Genomic DNA, 21,929 nt, shown 5'->3' on the forward strand with positions numbered 1-21,929 from the left:
ACTGGGCAAGAGTCTCCCACTAAAGTCCTGGACCAACAAATGCCTTGAATGAAATCGGTAGAGGAAAATAATGTGGAAGCCTCTGTATGTGTGTGTGTGTGTGTGCGCGCGCGTGCGCGTATGTGAGTGCATGTGCATGCCTATTAGTGGTTTTGGTTGCAGGAATAACCAAGTGGTTAAGGAGGTCATATTTCTATCATGAAACACTAGGGCAAGTTTCTTGGGCAATTATCTTCCGTGACAGTCTAAGGTAAACCCAAATCTTGTGAGTCAAACTGAATAAACAGAAACTATGTGGAATCCTACCAAATGGACTATACCTGTAATTGAAAGGACCAGTTTTGTCATACACTGTATCACATTGATGCTGCCTGAGAATTATTCAAAGGTTACAAGTGTCTATGGAATACTCAGCCACTTGCAATATAATTCAATAAGTACAGCTTTTAGCTGATTGAATAACTGGAATACTCAACAGCTGTTTATCTGTATGTATATATATATATATATATATATATATATATATATATATATATACCAGAGTAAGTACATAAATGTGAAACAAGGTGGAAAAAAATAGTACTTGAATACCAGATCCCTGAAGTTTATTCATGGGACCTATTTTCACTGCAGGAGTGGTTGGCATTAGGAAGGGCATCTAGCTGTAGAAACTATGCCAGGTCAGATTGAGCCTGGTGCAGCCTTCTGGCTCACCAGCCTTAAGTCAAACTGTCCAACCCATGCCAGCATGGAAAGCGGATGTTAAACGATGATGATGATGATGATGATGATGATGATGATGATCACATGACTGACCAGACTATGAGATGGTCTTGGTTTGAATATCTTTGATCACAGGTCAGCTAAATCAGAACCGACATGGTACTGATAACAACAACAGCAACAACAAAAAGTAAGTAAATTTGTTTACTGTAATCCCTTAGCATTTAAACTGGCCATATCCAGCCAAAATATTCTACCAGTTCTATGTTCCACAAGCCAGATCTGTGATCTCACACCTATCCTATACTGTCATTCTAAAAATAAACAGTTGCATCACCAAAATCTCAAAGCAATGAGATAATGAATGACTAAATCAAAACAATGTGAACAGATAAGCTTTACAAAGTAATCTGAATGCTAAAGCCTTAAACATCAATCAAAAGCAAGCCAATGACATCAGTGGAGATTAGAACTCACAGCTCAGCTAGTTAGCAGTCCAGTACCTTAACCTCAGAGCCATTTGAGATCCAATTAAAAACCAGCTATTACCAACCAAATGGCTAGTAAAGAGAGAAATCATTAATCAGAAATTTAATTAAAAAGTCATCAGCAACCTAGATGGCTTCTAATGAGAAATTTTAATTTAAAACTTCTAATTAAAAGACCAACTATATATATATGTGTGGATGGTTTATAAAATGGAGAAGAACACAACTGATAGGTGTGTTCAGAAGTGGCTGTGTGGTAAGTAGCTTGCTTACCAACCACATTGTTCCGGGTTCAGTCCCACTGCGTGGCACTTTGGGCAAGTGTCTTCTACCATAGCTTTGGGCCGACCAAAGCCTTGTGAGTGGATTTGGTAGACAGAAACTGAAAGAAGCCCATCGTATATATGTATATGTATATATGTGTGTGTTTGTGTGTCTGTGTTTGTCCCCCCCAACATCGCTTGACAACCAATGCTGGTGTGTTTACGTCGCCGTAACTTAGCGGTTCGGCAAAAATGACCGATAGAATAAGTACTAAGCTTACAAAGAATAAGTCCTGGGGTTGATTTGCTCAACTAAAGGTGGTGCTCCAGCATGGCTGCAGTCAAATGACTGAAACAAGTAAAAGAGAAAAGCGAAAGAGAATCCATAGTGTAGCAGAGAGCAGTATAGTGCAATACGCTTAACAGTCATCATCATCATCATCATTTAACGTCTGCTCACCATGCTAGCATGGGTTGGACGATTTGACTGGGGATTGGCGAACCAGATGGCTACACCAGACTCCAATCTGATCTGGCAATGTTTCTACAGCTGGATGCCCTTCCTAACGCCAACCACTCCGAGAGTGTAGTGGGTGCTTTTTATGTGCCACGGCATGAGGGCCAGTCCAGCGGTACTGGCAACAGCCATGCTCAAATGGTGTTTTTTATGTGCCACCTGCACAGGAGTCAGTCCAATGTTTTGTTCACATGCCACCAGCACAAGTGCCAGTCAGGTGAAGCTGGATACGATCGTGCTCAAATGGTGCTTTTTACGTGCTACTGGCACGGAAGCAAGACTGCTGCTCTGGCAGTGATCCCACTCGGATAGTGCTGTTAGTGCTCCACTGGCACGGGTACCAGTCATCGAATTTGATTCAGTTTAGATCTCACTTGCCCCAACAGGTCTTCGCAAGCTGTGTTTAGTGTCCAATGAAGGAGAGGTTGGCATGGGTGCCAGTCAAACATCTTAAAAATATTGCACTGTACATTTCATGTTGCTTCCGTCCACTCAGCTGGTAAAAATGTGTAGTACTTGTTTTACAAGGGGCCACCCTTGTCAAACTCTGTGTCACTGCATTAAGGGTACACGTGTCTGTGGATTGCTCAGCCAATTTCACAAGCAGGCTGTTCCATTGATCGGATCAACTGGAACACTTGTCATTATAACCAACCGAGTGCCAGTTGGATATGCACAGGTATGTGTGAATGAGTGTGTGTGTTGGTATGTGTGTGTTTGTGTTTATTCGCTTACAAGAGAGAGAGTAAAAAAGATGAAGTGGGAGGGAGAGTGAGAGTAGGAGAGAAGTAGTGAGTTGATAAATGTCAAAGTCACTTCACTGACATTTTCTACAACAATATTGTTGGTACAGTGATAAAGTGGTGATGGTGATCATGATGATGGTCATATGATGTAATGGTAGCAGTGGTAACAATGATGATGACGATGATGATGATGATGGCAGTAGTGGTGTTAGTAGGGGATAATGATGTAGGTGATGGTGGTGATGATAGTAATGATGATAATGGTGGTGGTGGTGGTGGTGGTGGTGGTGGTGGCGGTGATCATGATGAGACTAATGGTGTTGACATAGGTGGTTGCAATGGTGATGTAGGAAGGAGTTGATGTACGTGGTGGTTGTGGCTGTCATGATTATGTTAACGATGATGATGATGATGATGATGAGAAAGATAACCATGGTGGGTGTTAATGGTAGTAGTAGTAGTAGTAGTAGTAATAGTAGTAGTAGTAGTAGTAGTAGTAGTAGTAGTAGTAGTAGTAGTAGTAGTAACAGCAGCAGCACCAGCAGCAGTAGTAGTAGTAGTAGTAGTAGTAGTAGTAGTAGTAGTAGTAGTAGTAGTAGTAGTAGTAGTAGTAGTAGTAGTAGTAGTAATAGTAGTAGTAGTAGTAGTAGTAGTAGTAGTAGTTGGTTTGCATGACAATGATGGTGGTGATGATGGCAATGTAAGTGAAGATAGTTGCAGAGCTGGTGGTGATGGAGATGATGTATTAGAGATGACTGGGTCAGTTGGGGAAGTAGTACTGGTGATAGATGGCCAGAGGTAGTAATGATGAGAGGGTTGAGACTATAAGTTTAGAGATTACTTAACCAGAGTAGCTGCACATATTTGCATTATATATATATATATATATATATATATATATATATATATATATAATATATATATATATATATATATATATATATATATATATATATATATATATATATATATATATATATATATATATATATAATATATACATAGGTGCAGTGTGGATGTGTAGTAAGAAGCTTGCTTCCCAACCACATGGTTCCAGGTTCAGTCCCACTGCGTGGCACCTTGAGCAAGTGTCTTCTACTGTAGCCTCGGGCCAACCAAAGCCTTGTGAGTGGATTTAGTAGACGGAAACTGAAAGAAGCCCATCATATGTGTGTGTGTGTGTGTGTGTGTGTGTGCTTGTTGTCCCCCACTAGTGCTTGGTGATGTTGGTGTGTTTACATCTCTGTAACTTAGCAGGTCAGCAAAAAAAGCCAACAGAATACGTACTAGGCTTACAAAGAATAAGTTCTGGGGTCGATTTGTTTGACTAAAGATGGTGCTCTAGCATGGCCGCAATCAAATGACTGAAACAAATATAATATATATGTCTGCCTTCCATGCTGGCATGGGAGGGATTGTTTGCCAGGAGCTGGCCAGGCAGGGGCCTGCACCAGACTTCTGTGTCTGTTTTGGCAGGGTTTTTATGACTGGCTGCCCTTCCTAAGAGCAACCACCCAGCAGAGCGGGCTGATTGCTTTTTACATAGCACAAGCGAGGTTAGTTTTGGCAAGGTTTTTACAGCTGGATGCCCTTCCAAACGCCAACCACTTTACAGTGTGGACTGGATGCTTTTTAAGTGGCACCTGCACTGACAGGGTCACCAAGTTACTTGCAAGACAAAAATCTTTTGAGAGAGGAGGGGATCTTATTTCAGATAATGAAAGGTTACAGTGAGACAGAGAGACAGAAACAGGTGTCTTATTGTAGAGGAAGTACAAGATCACCCAGTGAGAGAGAGAGAGAGAGAGGGAGAGAGAGAGAGAGAGAGAGAGAGAGAGAGAGATAGAGATCAGGAATGAGGACAGAATTAGGTGAGTTGCCTTAAAGGAGATACATGGCTACCCAACTTGAGGGAAGCACAGGAGAAGGAGAGTGATGGTGAGAGGCAGCAGGATAGAGATGGTGGCAAAGTGCCAGGTGTACTCACAAGGGATGGGGATCAGAATGTAAATGTGATGGTTGAGTAAAAGAAAAGATATAGATGGTGGCAAGTGCCAGGACATACCCCTAAGGTTCAAAGGTCATAATGTAAGCAACAGGACATTGCCAAGAAGCGTGAATAGAGAGTGGGGAAGGGGAATGCGGTGAGTGGTAAAAACCTGGGTATATAGATGGGGGGGATGGGGCTACCGGATAGCAATGATACAGAGAAACAGAGCCATGAGGACAAGATTGGGGAATGAGAGGTAAGCATAGTGCAAGAAGGAGGAAATATGAGCAAGAAAAGAGATGTAGAGATAGAATGTCTATTATTATTATTATTATTATTATTATCATTATTATTATTATTATTATCATTATTATTATTATTATTATCATTATTATTATTATTATTATCATTATTATTATTATTATTATTATTATTATTATTATATTCTAAAAGGATTGACGTAATTCTTCACAATGGTAAATAGACAATACGAAGAGCAAAATGTGAATGAAATAGGTTGTTTGTTGGTTTGAACGATATTTCAACAGCTTGCTTGTCTTTTTCAAGTTCAAAATGTAAAATGAATACAGAAATTCAAAATTGTAGAAATTCAAATTCAAAAGTTTGAATGAGAAGATCATATTTACCCTCTCTGTCATCTCATCTACTCCCACTCTCTCTCTCTCTGTCATCTCATCTACTCCCACTCTCTCTCTCTCTGTCATCTCATCTACCTTCTCTCTCTCTCTCTCTCTCTCTCCATAAGCAATTATAAGCAGCAGCAGCTGTAGTCCCCAGTTAAGTAACCATGTGTAAAAAAAAAGTAAAGACCCCCTTCAGTCACGAATGACCATGGGATTGCACCTAGAAAGTTACCCTCTGAGGCACAAGTCTGGGCAAAGTTGTTTATGGAAGACCAGCAGTTGTCCATGCATACCAGCCTACCCTCCTCACGCCAACAATGTTGTCCAAGGGAAAGGCAAAGGCCGATACAGCTTGGCACCATTGATGTTACAACTCATTTCTACAGCTGAGTGAACTGGAGCAACGTGAAATAAAGTGTCTTGCTCAAGAACACAACACACAGCCCAATCCAGGAATCGAACTCACAACCTCACAATCGTAAGCTTGATACTCTAACTACTGGACCACATTCTCTAACATGGCGTTTTTTTTATAAGACCAGTAGAGGATGGTGTTTGGGCATCATGCAATAGATATATAAACAAGTGGCACTGCCCTACAAGTGGTGTCTCTCATTTCTGGTCATCTGCAGAAACATGTCCTGCCATAATGTGTGGGGGGAAATATTAACTTACTTGGAAATATGTCATCCATGAATTTCATATGACCTATGCCTGCACAGAAAATGGACATTAAAATGATGATGATAATGATGATGATGACGACGACGATGATAAGTGTGTCTAGGACAACATTATCCAACATGTCTTTCTTTTTCTTATGAAAAGTGCAGTGTGATTTGAGGAGGATTTAGCTGCTATTTCTAGCATGTCAAGCAATCATGTAAGCTTTCCTTATTGGCTTGTTTATAAGAGTAATGATGATATTGATGATGATGACACTGATGGTAATGGTGATGACAATCTTGTTGCTTAGCCTTATGTCAAACCTAAAAGACATTCCAACCGTGACCATCCTGCCTCTTTTAAGAGTACATTATGTGTCCTTGCCCTACTCAAAATGGCAGAATGTGGTTTGAAGAAGATTTGACTGCTATTTCCAGCAAGTCAAGCAACCATATAATAGAAGCTCTCTCATTAGTACATAATGACAACATTATTTATAATAGTCATGATGATGATGATGATGATGTAACTTAATGTTATTTCCTTGGTAGTATTCTTGTTGTAGGTGGTGGCAATAATAGCAACGATGTTTTCTGATGAGGAAGTTGGAAGGATGTACACACACACACACACACACACACTAAAGTTTCCCAACAAGTCACACACACACACACGTGCACACATAGACATAGCTACATAACCAATCCTCTACAAATACACACACACACACACACACACACACACCTCTCATTTCTTCCTGTTACCCCCCCAAATCACCTGACCAACCAACGCCACCCTCAACATCACATGACACTCTCTCTGGGTAAACAATCCATAACCATGCACCCCATTCATCTACCCATACCAGCCCCTATACAACACAATAACTCCCTTCACCACACACACACACACACATACACACAACATAATCCCTTCATGCTTCACATCACAGAATCCACTCTTCCAACTTCCATAGGGGCTGCCTTAGTCCATCCACCCCCAACTCTGACAGCATATCTGCCTCATCCACCAATCCCCCCCCACACACACACTCATCTTTCCACCCCTTCAAGACCTCAACACCTACCCCTCATGATACACACACACACACACTCACACACACACACACACACACACACACACACACACACACTCACACACACACACACACAAATATACTCATGCACAGAGACACATGGTCAACTATCTAAGAGTACCAATGAAACAGCCACTCTACGTGGTCACTCAACCTGCTAGAAACAGCAGCCAAACCACCCTTAAATCACACCCTGACATCTCAGAAAAGAACACATTGAATAATGTGATTCTGCGTTTGCTGCACAAGGGTAAAAAAACAGAATGGTTACAGTTGGAATGGTCACAGTTGGAAAGTCTTTGATCACAGATCTGCTGCATGAGGGCTAACCTGGGGCTATATATCACAATAACAATAAAGCAGAACAACCAACCATTTATAACATTCCCAAGTCGTCCTTCTTCCCCACCTATTCCATTGCCATCCCCTACAACATATGGTTAACCACCACCAAGAATGACACATCAAGTTAACAACAGCTGTGGCTATTAATTGAACACCTGCCAACATTAATAGCCTCACCTCTTCCTCCCAAAAGTCTTCTTTATTTTAAAGCTTCACACTTTACACATCATTGAAGTTTTTATTGAAGGGAACAGTGGAAGGTTTGGTGGTGGATGGTGGTGGTGGTGGTGGTGGTGATGGTTATGGTGATGAATGTGGAAATCGGTAGTGATGATTGCGAGGATGTTGGTGGTCATTGTGATGATGATGGTGGTGATGGTACTGGTGATGATGACAATTGTGTTGGTGGTAGTGATGGTGGTGGTGATAGTGGTGACACAGCTAGTATAGAGGCGCTGATGGTAGAATGGTGGTGATGGTGGTGAATGTGGGAAGTGGTAGTGGTAACTATGGTGATGTTGGTGGTCATTGTGATGATGATGATGATAGTGGTGATGGTACTTTTGTTGGTGGTGATGGTGGTGCTGTTGTTGGTGGTGATGGTGGTGGCATTGGTGGTGGTGGTGATGGTGCAAGTGGAGGTGATGGTAGTGATGATGGTGGTAGTGCCTATTTTATCAATTGTTTCAGTCATTAAACTGTGGCCATACTGGAGTACCATGCTGAAGAAGTTTTAGTCAAACAAATTGACTCCGGTTCTTAATTCATTTTTTTTCTATGCGTAGTACTTATTCTATCAGTCACTTTTGCCAAACTGCTAAGTTACTGAGACATAAAAACACCAACACCAATTGTCAAGCAGTGGTGGGGGACAAACACAGATACAAAGACACACACAGATATACAATGGGCTTCTTTCAGTTTCCATCTACCAAATCCACTCATAAGGCCTTGGTTGGCTCAAGGCTATGGTAAGAGACTTTTACCCAAAGAGACATGCAGTAGGACTGAACCTGCAACCACGTGGTTGGGAAGCAAACTTCTCACCACAAAGTCATGGAAGGATAATATCAAGCAATTTAAACAATTTGAACCTAGCGCCTTACTGGCACTTGTGCCGGTGGCACATGAAAAAACATTCGAGCGAGGTCATTGCCAGTGCCGCTGGACTGACTCCTGTGCAGGTGGCACGTAAAAAACACCATTTGAGCGTAGCTGTTGCCAGTACTGCCTGACTGGCCTTCGTGCCAGTGGCACGTAAAAGCACCCACTACACTCTCGGAGTGATTGGCGTTAGGAAGGGCATCCAGCTGTAGAAACTTTGCCAAATCAGATTGGAGCCTGGTGTAGCCATCTGGTTTCACCAGTCCTCAGTCAAATCGTCCAACCCATGCTAGCATGGAAGGCGGACATTAAACGATGATGATGATGATGATGATGAAAATACCAAGGCTATGGGATTATCAAAAGGAACCCTGAGGAGATCATTGAAATGCCTATGGTCAGACATGGCAGGTTGGAAGTGGAAGTTTCCACTGGTTGTTATCCAGTGATTGGTCCTAAGAATGCAAAATCAACTCTGTATCATCATCAAGATCATCATCATCATCATCATCATCATTACTTAAAGTCTGTCTTCCATGCTAGCAAAGGGTGGGATGGTACCACAAGAGCCAGCCAGGCCAAAGCCTGCACCAGACTTCTGTGATTGTTTTGGCAGGATTTTTACAGCTTCTCTTAGTGTAAACTCCTGAAAATCTGAATGAGCCCTGTAGGCTCAAAACAGTTTTTAAGCAATTACAATTGATTATTTGATTCATTAAAAAGTGGTGAGCTGGAAGAATCACTGGTGCATTGGACAAATTCCATTGAAGTATTTTTTCCGAGATCTTTTAGAGTGGACTTAGTGCTTTTTATGTGGCACAAACACAGGTGAGGTGAGTAGTGCTTTTTACGTGGCACAGGCAAGGTCAGTTTTGGCAAGGTTTTTAGAGCTGGATGCCCTTCCGAACACCAACCACTTTACAGGAAAAAACATGAAAGTAGGAAGGAGAAAGTTGAAGGTCACAAAATGCTGTTCAAAAGATTGCTCTTGAATGCATCAGTGAAATTAAAGCACTTTGTAAATGTGGCTTTGGAGAAAAAGCTCACCAACTTTGAAATGAAAGAGGTATGTCTGAGATTAGTACAACCCTAAACATGTGCCAAATTTGTGTAATATGGAAAAAAAGAACTTGTTTGCCATCAAAGACTTTGAAGAAACAAAGTGCAGTGTTGAGAGAAGATTGCAAGATTTTAATGATTCTTTGGAAGGAAGTAGCTACGAAATGTTGATGAATAATCTGGGAACACAGAGAAGGATGTGGGGAGGTGTACGTTGTGATATGGTACAATCGAGTATACTCATAGCGACTAGCACCCCAGGTAAAGTTGGTAATAGTGGATTCCATTGTGCTTCTAAGTTGGAAACATAATTTATATAGCTTCTCTGTTCACCTATCTCTTGGGAATGGTGGATTACATTGTGCTTCTGGGTAATGAACTTCATTCTACATAGCTTGCCTGTCCACCCACATGTTGAGAATGGTAGATACCAAGCTTTAGTTACTGGAGATGGGTTATATTCTGTTATATATTTTGGAGAGACTGAGTTACTCTCTGGGAAGAATTTTGTTTTCCTTTCTTTCATCTATTCAATAATATAGAAATTGATATTGCATCTGTTCTCTAAGGATCCTTGTAAAGTTGATCAGTCACCTGCTTCATGCCAAAACACAGAATCAATTATTGACTTTTTAAAAGTTCTTCAAGGCTCAGTAAATATTTACAGTGTTTACAATATACTAACCAACCAAATAATTTAATAACTTCCTTAGAGTTGAATCATAACTGCTGATCATGTAACTATCATCATAATTCCTCTCTACCCCACCACCACAATCATCATCATCATCATCATCATCATCATCATCATTTAAGGCCAGTTTTCCATGCTGGTATCAGTCATAATTCCTTTCTGATGACCCTTGTTATCCTAACTCCTCTTGACCCTTTTAGCATTTCATCATCCCCCCCCCCCCCCGTTATAATTCTTCTCTGCCCCTTTATCATATCATTTCCACCATGATAATCTCTTGTTGCCTTGTTATCGTAACTCTACCAACCTTTTTATAATCACTTTCTACCTCCAGTCCCATGACATGAAACAGACAAGTGATCAATTTCGTAAAAAAAAACCCTTAGGGACCAGGTTCAGTATCAATCCCTACCCCTTTATCATATTATCATTACCACTTTCAAAATCCCTTTATCATATCTTCATTACTGCCATCATAATCCCATTCCTACCCCTTTATCGCATTATCAACACCATCATAATCCCTTTTTATATCGGCTCCTTGTTATCCTAACTTCTTCCTACTCCTTTATCGTATCATTATCATCATCTTAATCCCTATCTGTCCCTTTATCATATTATCACTTCCGTTATAATGTTACTGTACCCTTTTTATCATAGTATTATCTCTCCATCATTATCATCATCAACGTCATCACTATTATACTTAGCCCATTTACCTCTCCCTCACACACATATTTACCCACCCCTCCTGCACACAATACCACATTTAGCATCACCACAACTGACAACAACAATAATGCCTTGAAGGTGCCACAATGTAGTCTCTTGAATTTCTAGAAATAATGATAAAACCTCTCTCATACTACACTATACTTTCTTTAGTAAAGAAAAGCTGGCTAATACAGTTATTTGTTTCCTAGTGTGTTGCTCCCGATTTGCACCTGTTCAATAAGACCAGACACTGACACTAGATGGCCAGCCAACCAAGGCACATAGAGTTCCATCTATTCTGGGAAGTCTTATAATGCACCTGGACAACAACCCAGGTATTTCTATGTCCCCACTTGTGAGTTAAACCACATCAGAATTATGTCTTCTGATCAACTTGTCTTTTGGCCAGTAAGCTTTCTGAGTTCCATTTGAGACGTTCCCTCATAGCAACCATCGCAGTATTCTATGTTCTAACATAGCATCCACTATTAAGTGGGAATAAATATTACCTTCTGATATTAATACTGCTTTTGTTACAATTATTTTTTAATATGCCAACTGAGTATTTGCAACACCAGTGCCGCTAGTGGAGAAATCACTGCTACTTCCAGTTTTCAGGTGTTTACCACTGACAAGGCCAAGGAAGACTGAAATCACGTGATCTTGTAGTCCCAGTGACAATGGCAGCTGATTATCTCCTGCTAATGATATAAACAAGAGTGCTTATATGCACCAAAAGTTCATATGAGAGGTTCTCTCGTAGTAATTATTGCAGTATTCTGTGTTCTAACACAGCATCCATTCTTAAGTGGGGATAAATATTACCTTTTGGAATTAATACTGCTTCCATTGCTCTTAATGTATATTTGTATGCATATGCTTAATCCCATCTAGGACTTCAATATCACCAATAGTGATGAAAGTGGTGATATTGGTAATAGTCATAATTGGGGAAATGGTATTGTTAAAGTGATAGTATTGATAATGGTGATAGTATAGGCAATGGTGATAATATAGGTAAAGGTGATAGTAGTGAAGGCGGTAGTAGTCATGACAGTGTCATTAGTGGTGGTGTTGGTGGTGGTGGCATAGGAATGATAGAGGTGATAGTAACAGTAGTGATGGTATGGATGGTGTCGAAGGAGATGGTTGAGTTGGTGGTGATGCATAGTGGTAATGGTAGTGGTGTTAGTTTAGAAAAGATGGTAGTTGTGATGGTCATGGTACTGGAGCTGACAGTAGTGATGGTAGAGGTGCCAGTAGTGGCAGCAGTGGTGGGGATAGTAGTGGTGGTGGCAGGGGAAACAGCAGAAGTGGTGGTGGTGGTGGTGGTGGCAGGAGCAGTGGTAGTGATGGCAACAGTGGTAGGTAGAGGTAGCAGTGCTAGAAATGGCAGCGGTGGAAGTGGTGGTGGTGGTGGTGGCGGTGGTAGCAGTAGTAGTAATGACAGGGTGTGTAGTATTGATGGCACTGATGTCTGATTGCTGTAATCGTGGTGGTGGTGGCAGTGGCTGGGAGGGGGGAATATAATAAGAAGAATGACAGTGATGGGGCAGGGTGGGGGAATAGTCTTAAACTGACTATTACATACACCACTGACTTCTACAGGTGGTGCCCTCTCATGTAGCATATGTGTGTATGTGCATGCACGTGTGTGTGTGTGTGTGTGTGTGTGTGTGTGTGAGATGGGTTATGAGTAGGTTAGGTGGGGCAGTGGGGTGCAGAGTAGAAGAAATGCAAGTGGGGGGGGGGAGAGTTGGTGTAAAGTGAGGTACAGAATGATATGGGTGTCGGCTCGGGTGAGGAGGGCAGGCGGCATAGATTGGAATGTCATTTCGCTCTGTCTGGTGTTGAAATTTCTTTTTTTTTTCTTTTGATACGTTTGAACATTGAGACTTTGGTACATCTGGACCTTACTGTTTTTATATTAAGAAGAAATGGAAAGGGAAAAGGAGAGAGAAGGGGGAAGAGAGAGAGAGAGAGAGAGGGAGGAGGAAATGGATGGTGGATGGATAAGGGAAAGGGAAAGAACAAGAGGAAGATTTCTCCTGAGAATAAAACATGGAAGAATATCATACATATATAATATCATCATCATTTAGCATCTGCTTTCCATGCTGGCATGGGTTAAAGAACAAGAGAAGGATTTCTCCTGGGAATAAAAGACAGGAGAATATCATGCACACACACACACACACACACACACACACACACACACACACACATACACATACATTTGATTACATACAGACACATATACAAATATAGGGAGTCAGAAAATAATCATTGTTGTCATGATTTCCGCCAGAAATTTTCTGCAAATTCTGCAAACACTTTATTCAGTCTTCCAAAATATTTTTTCAAATCTCAAAACAATAATCCCAGATTCCCTAAACTCTTTGTTTCTTTGTGTGATTTGAGAAATGATGGAAATATTTGATATGAAATAATAACATATTAGAATCGTATTACACCCAGCTTTTTCCATGCTTCCATGAGTTGAACCGCATGTGTGTGCATGTGTATATATCTGATCTGAAGATGATGATATAGATGCGTGTGTGTGTGTGTGTGTGTGTGTGTGTGTGTGTGTGTGTGTGTGTGTGCATGCAGGCATAGTTGTGTGGTTAAAAAGTTTGCTTCCCAGTCATGTAGTTTCAAGTTCAGTCCCATGGCACAATTTCTTCAACCATAACCCAAGGATGACTAAAGCGTTGTGAGTGGATTTGGCAGACAGAAAGTGAAAGAAACCTTCTCATATATCATCATTATTTAAAGCCATGTTCCATGGTGACATGGTCTGGACTATATATATATATATATATATATATATATATATATACACACCGGAGTAAGCACATAAATGCAAAACAAGGTGGAAAGAAGAGTACTCGAATACCAGAGGTAGAGTAATATGCTTTATTTAAAAGCAGCAGAAATATAACAAAAGCTGTTACTCAGAATTTCACGTTCCCGTTTGTCGGACAGTTTTGTTTTTAACAAAACTGTCCGATGAACGGGAACGTGAAACTCTGAGTAACAGCTTTTGTTATATTTCTGCTGCTTTTAAATAAAGTATATATATATATATATATATATATATATATATATATATATATATATATATATATATATATATATATATTCTTTTATTCTTTTATTCTTTTACTTGTCTCAGTCATTTGACTGTGGCCATACTGGAGCACTGCCTTTAGTCAAACAAATCGACCCCAGGACTTGTTCTTTGTAAGCCTAGTATTTATTCTATTTGTCTCTTTTGCCGAACCGCTAAGTTACAGGGACGTAAAGACACCAACATCAGTTGTCAAGCAATGGTGGAGGTACAAACACAGACACAAAAATACATACATACATATATATATGTGTATATATATATATATATATATATATATATATATATATATATATATATATATATACAGCAAGCTTCTTTCAGTTTCCATCTTCCGTCTACCAAATCCACTCACAAGGCTTAGATTATTCAGAGGCTATAGTGGGAGACACTTGCCCAAGGTGCCATGCAGTGGGACTGAACCATGTGATTGGGAAGCAAGCTTCTTACCACATAGCCACGCCTATATTTATATATATATATAATTATGATCCAGTTGAATTAGGTACTTAAATTGAGGCATCAAGCCTGTTCACTATAGTCTGTACAGTTCTAAGTTAGGTGAACAAAATGAAACAGCCATAATGCATTGATACCTGGACATACTTGTTACTTATTTGCATATATATATATATATATATATATATATATATAGAGAGAGAGAGAGAGAGAGAGAGAGAGAGAGAGAGAGAAACAGACAGACAGACAGACAGAGAAGTAAAAGTAGGGATAAGCAAGTTAGACAGGTCAATATAAAAAGAATACATTACAGGTATACATTACAAGTTGATAGATCACCCCACTTAATATTATAAGCTTAAGGGATCTTATGAACTTACCTGTTTAAATACTGAAGAGCAGAAGGATCCATCTCGTTGTCCCTTACAAGTGGTGCAACACTGGTGTAAAAGAAAAGAAAGATATAAAAATGCCATTTCTTTCAAATACTACAGACCAACAATGTATCAAATTTATTCAAATTATAATTGTTCAGAATATTAACCTGATTTTCAGAATATATCTACAATGGAGCACTAACAGCACTGTCCGAGCGTGTTCATTGCCAGAGCAGCTGTCTGGCTTCCATGCTAGTTGCCCGTAAATAGCACCATTTGAGCGTAATCGTTACCAGCGTTGCCTTCTAGCACTTGTGCTGGTGGCACGTTCGAAAATCATTCGAGCGAGGTCGTTGCCAGTGCAGCTGGACTGGCTCCCTTGCAGGTGGCATGTAAAAAGCACCTTTTTGAGCATGGCCATTGCCAGTACCGTGTGACTGGCCCCCGTGCCAATACCGTGTGACTGGCCCCCGTGCCAGTGGCACGTAAAATGCACCCACTACACTCTCAGAGTGGTTGGTGTTAGGAAGGGAATCCAGCTGTAGAAACTCTGCCAGATCAGATTGGAGCCTGGTGCAGCCTTCTAGCTTGCCAGTCCTCAGTCAAATCGTCCAACCCATGCTAGCATGGAAAGCGGACGTTAAACGATGATGATGATGATGATGATCTTTAACTATCCCACAGTATAATACATTTGATCAACAATTGTCACTAAAAGTGCACATGGCCAGGCTGAGTTTGAACTAGGATCCTTTTACATGTAAAGTAAGGGTGGGAGTAATGCTCTTTTTGCTTTGGTCTACCAGATTAGAGGACACAAGGGCTAAATAACGACAACAATGACAGCAGCAGCTGAGGCAGTGATGACAATGATTTCTCACATACAGCACAAGGTTAAAAATAACACCAGTACATGCCTATTACATATTTTATAAATCCCTGAGGGTTTTATAACATTTAACCCAATACAATTATTTCTGCCACACCATTATTCTTCAAATATGTGCGCCTAATTTAGTCATGAACTCTACAATTCTGAGCTGAGAGTACCAGTAAGTTACATCAAATACATGACTGGTACTTTATTTATTGATGCCGGGGGTTTAAATCCCTCAGCAGGATTTAAGTACAAATAGTAAAGATCTGGAACAAATACTGCAAGGCATTTTTCCAGATGCCCTAATGATGATGTCAAGTCAATCACCCTTGCCCTTGTGATAATAATAACACTGAGCAACAACAACCTTTGATGACTTATAACTAAGATTTATTTTTGACTAATTTACAGATACTGAATGAAACATTCACTGAGTTTTCTTTTTACTTCTCTGATATAGCCCTTATGCTTAAAAATTGCCATTAAAAATACTTGACTGCAACAACACTGACCAACGTGATATCTTAGAAGTTAGACTTATTCTTGGTTACATTTGGGGCGCTTCTTGGATATATTTGATACCAAATATATAATCAGTTTTATTATGTCACTGCTAGCTTTGCAAATGCAGCATACCATTTTATATGCTGATATATCTACTTGTGTACTAAAATCAGTAGCCTCAGTTACACCATTTTCTTGAGTCTTGCATTATTCTTGAGTATATTTGAGGTGCAGATTTCCAAAATAGCAAGATGTGCATGTCTCAGATGTAAACACCTCAAGTTTTCAAGTATTGGAAGTTAAACCTATTCTTGCATATATCTGAGTTACTGTTCCAGCTTCGCCTGACTGGCACTTGTGCCGGTGGCACGTAAAAAAGCACCCACTACTGGTTGGCGTTAGGAAGGACATCCAGCTGTAGAAACTCTACCAGATCAGATTGGAGTCTGGTGTAGCCATCTGGTTCGCCAGTCCCCAATCAAATCATCCAACCCATGCTAGCATGGAAAGTGGACGTTAAATGATGAAATGATGATTCCAGATGCACCATACCTAAGACAGAGAAAAAAAAGACCAGCTAATTAGACCTGGAACACCTTTGATCATAGGCTTACTGGATCAAGGCTCCCTGTCACTAAACAACAAAAACATCATGTAGTAAATATGAGGTCGACATCAATGGATGATCCCTTTACAATTTACAAATTTACTCATAACATAAACTGTGTGGGAAACTGTAAAACAGAAGTTCAATGTCTTGTTAGGGAGAGAAGTTAAGAGACCCAGTAAAGGTAATGGGAGAAGGAGAGACAGATGGGATGAGCTTATGTGTAGCTAACTGTTCAGAGGGGAAGACCATTGTAGTAGAAGTCAGAGAAGCAGAATGGAGGCTCGAAATAAGAGGTTGTAGAGTGTGTTTGGTGATGGGGTAATCGCCAATCAGTCAGATTGATTTTTATCTTCAAGACAAACCAAAGCATGAGTGAGGAAGTGTGTCAGTTGGAAAAGGATAAAAGAAGGTGAAGCAGTATTATGAAACAGGGTTACTCACGTTCGCTCAGCTCTTCGACAAATAGATCTGGCCATGTGGAGAGAGGCAGCTGTTTTACCACCAGACTGTAAATAAATAAATAAATAAATAAATAAATAAATATGAAGCCTTGTATAACCATCATCATCATTATCATCATCATATTACAGCACTGCGATTATCATCCTGAGAACAATGGCCGCCACCACCACCACCAACAACAACAACATAGCTGTTAAATCAACAAGGAACTTCTAGATGCTTGCTAGAAAGCAAGTCAGTGAGAGAGGATTGCTGCAGTTCCTCAAACTGCTAGAAATAGCAATCAATTTCACTCAAAATGACGACAATGATTCTTCCACGAAGTAATTGATATATAGCTCTCAGTATATTCTTATTTCTTTATTGCCCACAAGGGGATAAACATAGTTGGGACAAACAAGGACAGACAAAGGGATTAAGTCGATAATATTTACCCCAGTGCGTAACTGGTACTTAATTTATCGACCCCGGAAGGATGAAAGCAAAGTCAACCTCGGCGGAATTTGAACTCTGAACGTAATGGCAGACAAAATACAGCTAAGCATTTTGCCCAGCATGCTAATGTTTCTGCCAGCTCGCCGCCTTCATATACTCTATAAAGTGGATGGTATTAGGAAGGGCATTCAGACATAGAAACCATGCCAATGCAGACATTGCAGCTTGGTGCAGTCCTCTGGTTCAGCAGCTCCTGTCAAACCATCCAATCCATTCTCATATGAATGCCCTTGATGGATGTTCAATACAGAAACAAAACTGCATATACATATATATATATATATATATATATATATATATATATATATATATATACATATACACACACACACACACATACACACACACACACACATATATATACATGTCAAGCTTCCACAAAGTTTTCCTCCACCAAATTCACTCACTGATTGGCTCAGTGTTATAGAGGAAGATACTTGCCCAAGGTTCCATACAATGGGATTGAACCCAAAGCTACATGGTTGCAAAGCAAGCTTCTAAATGACACAGATAAGATATGCTTGACCTATAATTTATATAACTTATAATTATAATGTATATAATTCAATATATATTTATATTAATCAGATCAGTCTGTAAAATTATCACAGACATTAACCCTAACCCCAGCCAGCCCTAACCAACCAGATTATACTACTACCACCGCCACTACCATTACGACACCCCCAATTTACCACCATAAAATAACCACCAGTATCATAACAACTCACCATGACCTACATCATAACAGCATTACCATCAATACCATGTCACCGCTGCCGTCACCAACAGCAACACAACCACCACCACCACCGCCTCCATCACTTACTATAATCTTTACGTATCAAGTTGATAAAGGATTATTTGAAAATGATTTTTCTATTACATGCAGTCTGATGCAATAACATCGACGCCAACAACAACAACCAAACATCTTTAAGCTAACATGCAAAATGTTACACAGTCACTTGACTTACTCTTTACTCTTTTACATGTTTCAGTCTTTTGACTGTGGCTATGCTGGAGCACTGCCTTTTAGTCAAGCAAATCGACCCCAGGATTTATTCTTTGGAAGCCTAGTACTTATTCTATCAGTCTCTTTTGCTGAACTGCTAAGTTACGGGGATGTAAACACACCAGCATTGGTTGTCAAGCGAAGTTGGGGGAACAAACACAGACACACAAACACATACACACACACACACATATATATATATATATATATACATATATACGACGGGCTTCTTTCTCAGTTTCCATCTACCAAATCCACTCACAAGGCTTTGGTCGGCCCAAGGCTATAGTAAAAGACATTTGCCCAAGATGCCACGTAGTGGGACTGAGCCCGGAGCCATGTGGTTGGTAAGCAAGCTACTTACCACACAGCCACTCCTACGCCTTGCTAGAAATAACAATCAAATATTCCTCATACCACATTCTACTGTCTACAAAAAATGAAAGACACATTGGATAATGTTGATAGTGTACATAACTGTGATAATAATAAAAACAGGATGGTCAAAGGTGGAATGTTATTGATCATAAGTCTGTTTAATTAGGGCCAATTTGAAATTAAAAAGCAACAGCAAATAGATTTCTTGGGCCCACCTTCTCATAGTATCAGATGGCACCGGAAATGGTAGATCAACTCGGAAGTCACAATGGCTCAGAGATTAAAATTCAGGATTGCTGATCACATTGCAATGATTTCAAACCAAATGTTATATTGGTGTTAGGAAGGCATTCGGCACTGGAATTAGAAAGATCACCCAGCCATTGAAACTATGCCAAAGCTAATATTGGAGCTTAGCATGGCTCTGGGGTTCTCTGAATCCTATCAAACCATCCAACCCATGCCAGCCAGCATGGAAACTAGATATTAAATGATGATGATGATGACAATGACGATGATATTACAACTGGTTTTGTGACCTTGAGTAAGATACTCAGTTTGCCTGACTGCTGAAGAAACAAGGTTCCACTCCCTAATTCTCAGTTTGATGGTTAGTAACAGAAAGAACATCTTATTGAAAGAAACACTTTAACAAAAAAAATCATCCTTCTGAGTAGCCTCTACCAGTCACTTGACCATTAGAAACAGCAGCTTAGTTTGCCTTATATCTCAAAAAAATGAAGGTCACATTGGATAATGATGTAGTTCTGAGTATACTAGCTTGGAAAGAAGATGGGATGGTCAATGGCTGAGTAACATTGATTATGGGTCTGCTCAATGAAACACGGGGTTCAATGATGTGGAGAATTAAGTACCAAATACCAAAAACAAAGGTACACAAAACCCATTCATTTGTACCACAGTGAGGTACAATTCATTGGTGTTGGTGTAAGTCTGTCTAATTAATGAATATTTCACTGGTACAATGTAATATCTTTCTTCTATACACCCATCCATCTTTACTGTCAACTATTCCTGAAAGGGACATTTGGTTAGAGTCCTTAGGGACCTACTCCATAAGGCTTTATCAGAAGTAAGTGTCATTAGAATCTCTGGCTGGATTCCCAAATGTGATCAACTAAGACTATTGATGTAATCCAACCATCTTGTTGTTGGTCTACCCCTAGGTCTCCTACCAGTTTTTTAGAATCTGTTTTCTATCTTTTTTTCCTTCTTTACTTGTTTCAGTCATAGGATTGCAGCCATGCATTGCTGTAACTAAATGTAATTTATTTCTAATATTCTGCAAAGACATGTTTGGTCACAGGGAAATATTATCCTGCTTGGATAAGGATTGGAGACAGACAGGAAGGGTATCCAACTCTATAAAATTTACATCAATAAACTCTGTCTGATTCGTGCAAACATAGAAAAGTGGATGTTAAAATGAGGTTGATGATGATGATGAATCTGTATCAAAGAGTTTGCTGACAGTCAATCAGCACAACAATTGCTTTGGCAAGGTAGTCTATGACATTAGAGAAACATTCTCAAATTTCTAAACTGATAGACAACAGGAGAGCCTAAATATAGCCACTCAAACTGGTAGAAATAGCAGTAAAATTTCTCTCCAATTACAGTTTACCATGTTTATTAGTCCACATTACTTTGTAAGGAGCACAGGACTGGTTTCTCAGTTTCCCTCCACACACACACACACACACACACACACATATATATATATATATATATATATATATGAGGAATTTATCTGTAAATAATATGTGACAATTATTCGGTAGCCATGATAAAACTCCATGCATTTTCCGATAGCCAGATAACTGAAGAAATGGCGGTGTGGGTTTCCACCCCAACATCCAAAACTCAGTTTTATCATGGCTACCAAATAATTGTCACATATTATTTACAGATATATATATATTACTAAACATTTCAACTATATGTACTTATTGCGCAACTAATAGTTTCCCATACATGCGTATGTTCATCAGGTGCCAATCGCACTATACTCCCAAAACTTTAGTTTAAATAGCGGAATTAAACTCAATAGAGGAATTAAACTCAATAGAGGAATTAAACTCAATAGAGGAATTAAACTCAATAGAGGAATTAAACTAAAGTTTTGGGAGTAAAGTGCAATTGGCACCTGATGAATGCACGCATGTATGGGAAACTATTAGTAGCTTGATAAGTACATGTAGTTGAAATGTTTAGTAATATGGAAATCTCATTGGATGAAGTACTCTTTGTATTGACTTTTACATAGTTAATTTCTTATATATATAGAAAATACATATATAGAAAATAATTCGAGCGAGGTCGAATATATACATAAAAAATCATTCAAGCAAGGTCGTTGCCAGTGCTGCTGGACTGGCTCCCGTGCAGGTGGCATGTAAAAAACACCTTTTTGAGCGTGGCCATTGCCAGTACCACGTGACTGGCCCTCATGCCGGTGTCACGTAAAAGCACCCACTACACTCTCGGAGTGGTGGGAATTAGGAAGGGCATTCAGTTGTAGAAACTCTGCCAGATCAGATTGAAGCCTG

General features: G+C 39.8%; 1 protein-coding gene across 2 annotated transcripts in view; it reads right to left on the reverse strand.

Annotated features, from left to right (window-relative positions):
- The window catches only part of LOC106873671 (corrinoid adenosyltransferase MMAB), an 88,721-nt gene that overhangs the window by 18,182 nt on the left and 48,610 nt on the right, over positions 1-21,929 (reverse strand). For both annotated transcript variants that reach the window (XM_089353621.1, XM_089353620.1), the window contains 2 exons: positions 17,451-17,515; positions 15,022-15,081 (listed from right to left, as the gene is read on the reverse strand). In XM_089353621.1, coding sequence (XP_089209747.1) covers positions 15,022-15,081; positions 17,451-17,515 — 125 coding nt within the window. The remainder of the gene's footprint in view (positions 1-15,021; positions 15,082-17,450; positions 17,516-21,929) is intronic.

This window comes from Octopus bimaculoides, chromosome 6 (assembly GCF_046866305.1).
Source record: "Octopus bimaculoides isolate indiv1 chromosome 6, ASM4686630v1, whole genome shotgun sequence".
Classification (NCBI taxonomy): Eukaryota; Metazoa; Mollusca; class Cephalopoda; order Octopoda; family Octopodidae; genus Octopus; species Octopus bimaculoides.